Source organism: Pseudomyrmex gracilis, unplaced genomic scaffold (genome assembly GCF_002006095.1).
Source record: "Pseudomyrmex gracilis isolate BER0280 unplaced genomic scaffold, ASM200609v1 scaffold_462, whole genome shotgun sequence".
Lineage (NCBI taxonomy): Eukaryota > Metazoa > Arthropoda > Insecta > Hymenoptera > Formicidae > Pseudomyrmex > Pseudomyrmex gracilis.
Genome location: NW_018021046.1, coordinates 12,673 through 22,918, shown reverse-complemented (window position 1 = coordinate 22,918; position 10,246 = coordinate 12,673). Strand labels below are relative to the sequence as shown.

The 10,246-nt window shown below is 33.9% G+C and overlaps 1 protein-coding gene across 1 annotated transcript in view; it reads right to left on the bottom strand.

Annotated features, from left to right (window-relative positions):
• Positions 1 to 8,812, bottom strand: part of LOC109860746 (cytochrome P450 4C1-like) — a 16,367-nt gene extending 7,555 nt beyond the window's left edge. Inside the window, exon 1 of the mRNA XM_020440029.1 lies at positions 8,707 to 8,812. Within this exon, the coding sequence (XP_020295618.1) occupies positions 8,707 to 8,712 (6 nt within the window). The 5' untranslated portion in view covers positions 8,713 to 8,812. The remainder of the gene's footprint in view (positions 1 to 8,706) is intronic.
• Positions 8,813 to 10,246: the final 1,434 nt, after the last annotated feature.

Below are 10,246 nucleotides of genomic sequence, written 5' to 3'. Positions count from 1 at the left end.
TATCTATCATAATTTCTCCGTTTAATTAAGGCGACCTCTCATCATTCCACATCCTCAACTGATCGCACGGTCTCGTCCTTAGTCCGTGGAGTTAATTCTCCAGACTAGAAAAGAGACCAACGAGTGAGTGTTCGTAAGACAGTGTAAAATCGGCGTACGCCGTTGACCTGTCGACGAACGTAAGCAAACTCGCTCGACTCCGTCGCAGCGGGATCGTCAGCCTGCTGTGCGGAGATAGAAAGAGAAACGACAGCTCTCTGTTACTCCACCATAGCCCGACCGTATCCGTGGGCCAGGACGTAACACAAGCATTCGCGAGAAAATCGAATTTGAAAATTTCGAGTTACTTTATAAGGATTAAATCGTTTAATCAAAGATCGCGTAACGTAGCGGTAGCGTACTAGGTTAGTAATGTCGACGCTGCTGATTCGAGTCTCGATACACTTTTTTTCTCCTCAAAATTCTACAATATAACGTTTTTTTTTATTTATTGCATGTTATAAAAGTGCATTTTTTGCATAAAAACTCTGTGATTCAAAAAATACGGTTTTAAAAATAAATAGATTATTGCGAATTACTAATTGTGTTCATAAAAAGCGAATACTTAATTGTATGCAACATGTACAAATATACATAACATGTTTTATTTATTGGAACTAGATAGGGTAATATACAGGATCATCGAAAAGTATCGGACCCCCCTAATATCTTCAGTGAGAATGCATTTTGGAGAAAATGTCTAATAGCAAAGTTGTATGGTTTCAAGCGAGGAGTAAGATGATGACCTTGACTTTCATCTTGACCATGTCCTTTAAGGTCATTTCAAGGTCAACCTTATTTTTTTTAATGGAACTTCCTCCATTTCATTGCATATTTTTATAGCTTATCTCGAAAGCTTTCCAAAACACTATAATAAAACATTTTTTCATTAAGTACTTTTTGAGTTATAAAGGTTTGAAGTTAACAATTTGTTAAGTAGCGTGTGGGTCCTGCCAGTTAAGACAAGAGTGACGTGTGGGTCCGGCCAGTTAAGGCAAGAGTGGCGTGTGATTCCGGCCAGTTAAGGCAAGAGTGGCGTGTGATTCCGGCCAGTTAAGACAAAAGTGGCGTGTGGGTCCGGCCAGTTAAGGCGAATTTTATTCCAATTGATCAGCTTGGGCAAAATATTCAATTGTATCAAACAATTCACAACAAATGTTTAAATTGTTGCCCTTCAACAGCCTGGCAATGTGCCAATCTGTTATAAACAACTGAAACCGCTGAAACATCAATAATAACAAATAATATAATCGGGAACATTAACGAAAAAGAAAATGACGATGTTCCAGAAAATATCTTTTTACTTAATATTTGTGATGATGAGAATATGTCTGATGAGAATGTTCCCGATTATATTATTTCTGACGATGAAAATGTACCTACAAAAAAACAGAGAATATGATATTGAAACTAATAAAAAAAATATATACTTCTATAAAACATTCCCTTTTTACTTACACCTTTTAAGTACTACTGTACTAATAATTTTAATATTCATAATTAAATACATATAATGCATTTTCCTACTACCATTGGTTTTTGCAAACTGTATNCATCGATAAAATAGAAGTAGTACTATTATTTTGCAGTAACATCAAGAAATTGTTCCAACAATAATGCATGTGTACAGTACTGCATAAATAAATAATCAGAAATTATTAATAAACAATACATAAAAAAAGGTTGCCAAGATTTGAGCAGGTAGGTTGACGTTAATAGCTTTTCTGAGGACAGAATCGTAAAGAGCTCGTCGAGCTACCCCACATTAACAAAAAAACGTCTCAATACGATCAATATTAACTGAGATAATGTTATTTTTATTAATTTGAAGTGAAAATGACGCTACGCGCGCGAGTCGCCGCCGAGCGCAGCGGCAGCGGCCCGCTTATCCCCACCACCGGTCCTTATGTACTTGACATACAAAACCTTTCTTTAACACTCTATAAATAATGCTATACTATACTGAATTTCTTCGAAACTTTTTCTGATGAAAGTGCAACTCTTCTACTCCATATCCCCACAGTTTTAGATCTTAATATTAATAGTAAAAGGAGCTGCGAATTTTCAAAAAAAAAAATTATCTTGGCTTGTGCGTAACGTAGGAAAACAAATTTTTTTTTAAATACGCGTAAAAATATCAACTATCGAAATATCAAATCAATAAATCGATATAGTTATTAGCGTCAAAGTTACTTCATTTGTTTATGAGCAAAAAACGACCATTATTTTTAACGCCATTTTTGGGTGTTTTTTAATAACAATTTTGGTTAAATACCACTTGTATGTAATAGTACAACTTTTTCAGGACAAAACTAAATCACGCTGGTTGCTGTATCATTGTAAACAAACGACATAATTAAGTGCAAAAATAGAATCTTTGGGCTAAACAAATGCATTTATTCACAAACTATATGATGTTTCGGTCCGAAATTTTGCACACGTTTTAAGGGTAGCAAAGGCCATATTTTTGATAAATTTCAAAGCTCTGTGCTAATTATTACAAAGGTTATTAACAAGTAAAAAAACATTCATTTTTGGGTGTTTTTTTGCAATTATCTCAATAAATATTTGCTCGATTCATTCGATTAATAGCTTAAACGAAAGATATTTTCAATACCTACAACTTTTATTTAGAACTTTTTTCCCTAACTAGCAGTTCTTTCTCGATAAAAGCGGAAAACCCATTTTCAGCACTTAATCATTATTTATAACAAGTTCTAGTTGCACGACAATAGGGATTCATCAGTGAAGCGCACACTAAAAGGTAATGTAATCGGAATTCGGTTAAACATGTTTGCAAAAAAAGGTGCTTTTTTTCTATTGACTGGATTACAGACATTAAGCAGTCTTTGACAGTTGCAACTGGTCATTAATTACCATACCAATATACAATAGCTTCCGACGTTTGCACGACAGATCGACAACAAACAGTAAGCAGACTTGTCAACCGCGCTGATGACAGATTGACTAAACGCAATTTACTGCATTGTAGTTTTAAATTCCTGCAGATGCATTATTGATAAACTATACTTTAGAGAGCAGTTTTTCTTAAAAGCAGTCCTTTTCTTATAAATTAGTAAGAACATTTTTCATTCAAATTTTAATAAATATTGATCAAATATACTTAATTTAAAATATACTTAGAGACCAGTGCTGGAATTTCCATTCTGGAAGAAACATACAATTGTCAATCAAAATCCTGAATAAACAACCCTGATAGGAAACCATTTACAAAATTATGTGACGAAATCTTGCACTAAAATTGTAATTTGCAATTATACAGATATATTTTAGGAAATAGATGTAAAAACATTGATATTTTATAAAATATTTGTAGTTGTGTGCAAATTAGTTTTCAAATACTATTTCGGTAAAAGAATAACGATATGTTGAATCATCTTAGCAGTATATTTGCAAAATTAATTTAAAAAAAAAAAATGTTCAAAAGTGAGAGAAAAATTTCAGCTATGTGATGTTTAAAATATGTAGAAATATAATTGCATATAAAGAAATCACCTTAATTCATGTATATATTTATAGACATGCATAACAACTCTTTTCCAATAGTTGACAAATATTATTTACAAAATTTTATTTTGACAAAACTGTTGCGTTATGGCGAATCATTTTAGTGCAATCATTGCAAAATCGTCGTTAGTCATGATGCCATTTTTGTGCAATATTTTCACAATTTGCCTATTACAGAACGTGTTTTCTAATAGATTCTTGGTCACCGAAAACGAATCCGGCGACGANATTGACTTAGCACGTCAAATNTTCGAGAAATTTGAGATTAATTCTTACAAAAAAGAATTACTGCCGATTACATATAAATAAAGTCAGTAATATAAATATTACTGATAATGACATAAGAATATTATTAGGTATTACAGAAATCACTGAGAATATTACTGGCAATTACACAGAATGCCAGTAATTTTTTCGTACCACTGCCGCAATATATTACTGCCAGTAATTCTTTTTCGTAAGGGAATGTATCAAAATTGGCAGTTTTGGCTATATTTATCATTTTTTTGAGGCCAAACTAAATTTTTTTTTACAATTTTACTTACACCACAAGTGCTATCTTTTATCTATACTGTGAATTTTCGATTATTACTGTACGATTTTTTTAATATACATAATTAACATTAATTTTATTAATATTCAGATCTCAAAAATGTGTTGAGAACAGTGTAATCAGTATATCTCAACAAAAAATTTGTTTGTTGTAAAGATATATTTTAAATTATATTTAATAATAATAACAAAAATTTTTATCTATTGTTGCAGGTACATTGTACTTCTTTTCTTCTTTTTAATAAAATAATAATTTACATAAATAAATAAAATGGGTAGGGTAGGATAGCTTGAGAATAAATAGATAAAAATAATTATATATTAATAAGAAACACAAGTGGTCTCGCGGATTGAGTGCAGGGGCTGCGAATGGAGATCTCGAGTTCAAATCTCGCTCACATTAGGATTTTTTCAAGTTCGGTCCCTTTTAATGGAGTTCATCGGTTGTTCGCGAGCTGAATCAGGCCTCCAGAAATTAATTCTAGTGAAATCTCGAATTAATTCCCCTCCGACAAAGCAATATGTCATTGGGTTTCTTTTTTTTTTTTTAGTAAGTAATTCCACTTCCAAGTGAAATCTATTCTAGGCAACAGATCTGGTCTGCGTTTGGTAGCAATCTGTCGACGTTTCTGACGACAGATCTGCTCTGTATTTGCTAGTGTTCTGTTGACAGTTTTGATAACAGATATGTTCTGTATTTGGCGATATTTTGGCGCCAACAGACGATGACCAAACCTTTTGTGGATTTGGTGCCTCACTTTGGCTTTGCTTTGCTAGTAGCAGATCTGTTACGATTTTGGTCTTGTTTTGGCATATTTACATGTAGGACTGATTCAATCGCCAAACCATATCCTACTGAGGACACAGTAGGCTATGGTTTTGGCATTAAATTCCGCCGGCAATTTTTGACAAATCCACAACATCCCACAACCAAATTATTTGTTGGGTATCTATTAAAAAACATACTTGTTGACATTCATAAATATATCTCTCTCGTTTGTTAATTTGGAAGCATACCATGCATATCGTACCATATTTTGAAAACTCGGGGCGGACAATTGATGATGTATGAGTGAATGAATTTTTATTCAATCTTCACGAGATGTTATTTCGTGGTTTTGTTCTATTAAAGTTGAACAATTCAGCAAACGCTTTATAAAATTTTTGACTTGTTTATAAAAATAAACGTCACACGGTTGACATAAAGTTGTGCACTTATTTATTCGCTTTTTATGAACACAATTAGTAATTAGTAATAATCTATTTATTTTTACCGTAGTTTTTTTTAAATCACAGAGTTTTTATGCAAAAAAATGCATTTTTATAACATGCAATAAATAAAAAAACATTATTTACATTTAGAATAAATAAATTACTTACATTTAGATTATATTGTAGAATTTTGAGGAGAAAAAAAAATTATATCGAGACTCGAATCAGCAGCGTTGACATTACTAACCTAGTACGCTACTGCTACGCTATGCGATCTTCGATTAAACGATCTATTTAATATTCTTATAAAGTAATTCGAAATTTTCAAATTCAATTTTCTTGCGAATGCTTGAGTAGTGCGTCTTATTACTTTACCCTGCAATACTCCACATAGTCATCTATCGATCCTATAAATTTCGTCCAAATCGATTAGTACAACGTCGCGACCTCCCCTTGTCAGATCTACTATGGACGCTTTCCAGCTACGTACACAGGCGACACAGTGTAACACAGTGTCCATTAGTGTGAGAAAAAGCGTATCAATGTGTCTCACTCACACTAGTGGACAATGTGTTACACAGTGTCGCCTATATACGTAGCTGAAAAGCACCCTATATTAGATCACTTCAGATTTGTTCAGATCTGCTTAGATCTAAGTAGATCTGAGGTAATCTAATATAGTAGATGTGAGTGATCTAAAGTAGATCTAAGAATAACTGAAGTGTAGATTTACTTAAATCTATTTAAATCTTTATATCTGTTTAAATTTAATTTGGATCTAATTAGATTCTTTTTTTATTTTGTTTTATCTTGTTAGATTTAAATCAGATCTAATCCATTTTTTCCCGGGTTAACTATAAAACCCGACTATAAATACCGATTTTAGTGTCGTTTACACGATGCTTTTTCTTCTTTTCCGTCCTGGGGACTCCACGGGCCCCTTTTTCTTGCAACGCGACGCGCCAACGCATAACAAATGATTTTTTTTAGTAAATAACAAAAAGCTATAAATAATCCAAACGGATCTTCTATCGTTTGGAAACTTAGACTTCAAACGATAGGAGAGCAACCGGAAATCACACTGGCGCCCGAAAAGATAAACCGCGCCTAGTAATAACCCGAAATTTTAAACTTATTGTTTAAACATCCTAAACAAACACGGATATCTCCGAGCCAGGAAGAACACCGCTCATAAAAATTAGACCAGCCGGAGCAAATAGAACTCCGGCACCACGAGCAATTATATTATAAACAAATACCAAAGGGTCTAGGTGGCGTGATCACCAACACTCTCCCTTTTCCTTTCTCCGGAAAATCGGACGAGCCGACCGAGCCGAGAGATCGTCGCCGATTGGCGATCTCACGAAGTTTACCCGACCACTAACTAACAAATAGGAACTGGCAGCTCGATTGAGTTTTCCGATTGGGAGAGTCCTCGCTTACTCAAAATTGTATATAAGCCAGGACTCTCAGAACCGAAGGCAGATAGAGCCGCAGATTTTAGAAGTACCACAGCGAGTGAGTAAGTGACAGTGAGTGCAGAATGTGAAATCCAAGAGTGAACTACTGCACCGCAACAGTCCAGAACCTTTTATTAATCAACATCACTGGTCTGCAGTAAGTAGTAAGTCCACAAATTTTAATCGGAGGTTCCACCACTTGGGGAATTCAATTTGAGGTTAATACTCGGAATCTATCAGAGACGCATAACCGCCTAGAAGTATCGCGAAAGCATATTATTTTGTTTCTTCGCAACCAACTCCTTTTGACCACTCTCGACGGGAGAGCAGTTTGCGACTCCAATCGTGAATAGCGTCGACCGAGAAACCAACTCCTGTTTGACCACCTTCGCCGGGAGAGCTGTTCGCGACTCCAATTGTGAATAGCGTCCGACCGAGAAGACAACTCCTTGTTCGACCACCCTCGCCGGGAGAGCTGTTCGCGACTCCAATCGTGAATAGCGTCCGACCGAGAAGTCAACTTCTGTTTGACCACCCTTGCCGGGAGAGCAGTTTGCGATTCTAATCGTGAATAGCGTCCGAATTATTTCTTTTTCCTTCCTAAATCACGGAAACAAACAAAGCACGCTTATCTCCGAATATCAGTCTTAGAATCATGACACATTCAAATTTATTCTTATCATTAAATTTATCGGAACCTATGTAAGAAATGAAACAAAACCGAATTTGTCAACTGACATAAGGAAATATATTTCTAAGATGATCTAAGTTGCGTAAACATGGGTTAAAGAGGCTGGCTGCACTAAACAACTCGTATTCCCCCTTTCTCTCACACTTGCACCGTAGCTTATAGATTACTTTGTACAAAACGATTATGCGCTCCGTCATTGTATTAGTTCAACACACCTGTATGTTAGTAATTTGCTAAGATTTTGATTTTTTTTTTTTTTATCAATATAACTACTTATTAATGTGTGGAATCAAACTAAAGAATTATTCTTTGTTATCCTTCTTTCCGTACAATCCACTCTCATTTCCTCGTTAAAATCGCTAGGTCCCGTCCTTGGTAAATGAGATTTGCGTCTCAGACCTAAAAAGGGACCAACGAGCGAGTGTTCGCTAGACAGAGTAAGATCGGCGTACGCCGTTGACCTGTCGACGAATATAAACAAGCTCTCACGACTCTCTCACAGCGGGACTTCCGTGTCCATTGTGAAGAGAGATATGGAAATCGACGCGTTTACTGTTGCGTCACACCACAGCCCGACCGTATCCATGGGCCAGGATGTGTAACATTCTTTTTATTAACATTAAATTTTCTTTTTATTAGCAATTAACATGCAGTATTCTAGCACACCAGCTGTTGAAAAACAATATTTCTAAAATACACATGAGTTTAATAACATTAGTCTTGAACGTAACATTTAATATTAATGTCTCCTTTTTGTAAAAAACAAATTATATCTGCTGCATTTTATGTAACTTTATATGCATATTCAACCAAAATACTAATAAAGTAACAACTGAAAAACTCTCGTGTTGTAAACACAAATCAAAATACTAAAGTCAGGTCAAGCAAAAATCAAGATTTTAATACTAATAAAAAGAAATTACAAACAAAGTTTGATAAAATATTTCGAACTTTCATTGAAGTCTTCTTCAGTCGCAAGTAACAAATAAAGAAAGAAATACTAATGATTTAATACACTTTTTTCAGCTGCTAACTAACGCAATAACATGTTACTTGCTACTAAAAAACATCGTGTAAACAAAGCTCTTTGAGATTATTTTTATTATAAAATTCAGTCTTTATATGTAAATAATCGATTATAGAATAATAGATAAAAATAGATTAATCAATTATCATTGATTTTTACAATCTTGAAAATATACAATTTCTTTTATATTATATTACCTTCATATCATTTGGATGACGGATAGTTATATAAATAAGAGAAAAAGTCCAAAATTTTAAGATAGGATAGTATTGATCAGTTAGTTTACACGCAACTTGCCATAATTTCTCTGAAAAAAAAGTTATCTAGATAATAATCCAGTGATAAAAGTTATAACAAAATTGGTAGATTTCTTGGTATTTTTATAGTATAGTAACAAGTACACGCAACCTGTATATTTCAACATATGTATAATATTCTCTAAAAAAAGTATTATTACATAAAAACTCCTTTTCTATAATATTTTTGTACAAAAAATAGGAAATAATATCAAAACTCGCATAGCATCGTTAGTAGCACAAACGTTTCTGCAACGGGTTTTTTGAAACTTAGCAACATTTCGTTAAAAGTCTCTAAAATGTCGTAGTAAAGTAGCGGAAACGTTGAAATGTCCGCTTTTTAAGTTGCGGTCCGATTTCGTAGAAATGTTTAAAAAACGATGCCCGATAAGTTGCAAAGTTTTTAATGTTTAAATTTATATAAACATTGTAAACTACATTTTTGAAACCATGCAGGTTTTGCCTGCTTAACCTTAAGCTTAAAACTTTACAACTTATCGGGCATCGTTTTTTAAACGTTTCTACGAAATCGGACCGCAACTTAAAAAGCGGACATTTCGACGTTTCCGCTACGTTACTACGACGTTTAAGAGACTTTTAACGAAACGTTGCTAAGTTTCAAGAAAACCCGTTGCAGAAACGTTTGTGCTACTAACGATGTTATGTGAGAAGTAACATCAAGTAAAACTTTGTAAATTTTTTGTACGTTGTAAAATATAAAACATTCTAAAACAATAGGAAGTTTAACTCTTTTGCGGCTAGCACCGGCTATATCGAGCATCGACGAATTAATTTGCAAGTGACTAAAGCCGGTTATATCTAGTATCGACAAAATAATCCACAGTGGCTAAACATTTAACACATTGTTGACCAGCAATTTTACTGAAAATTTATCTCATGTCACCGGCTATTATTTCGTAATTGGAAGTGGAAGTAAAACAATAAAAATAAACTTTAATAAATTTTATTTATTATTCAACTTTTAATATTTCTTTTTTGTATGATAAGCAGTATAACAATCACCTACGTGTAATGGTACACAACAGCTTTTACAAATATAAAAGCCGTTGTGTACCATTACTGCCGTAATGGTACACAAAACGCATCACGAGTTAACTCGTGACCGGTCAGCAACGTTCAGCCATAAAAACACGAGTTAAGGACGTTCTCCGACTACAGTGGTTAGCAACCTAAATACAGTGGTTAGCAACCTAAAATATCTCTTCTCATGAGTAAGTTTGTACTGCTGTAACAAAGTTAAGTTGCGCTATTCAGCACTGCTAAGACCCGCTTACTCTGCGCAGAAGTTCAAAAATAGCTGCAGTACACAATAGCGCACATAAATCCAGCAAAACAAAAAAAAAACCAAAAAAAAAACAAAAAAAAAGCTATAGTTTGAAAACAAGGGTTGCTTGCCATATTATTCAAAATCGTATTTTAA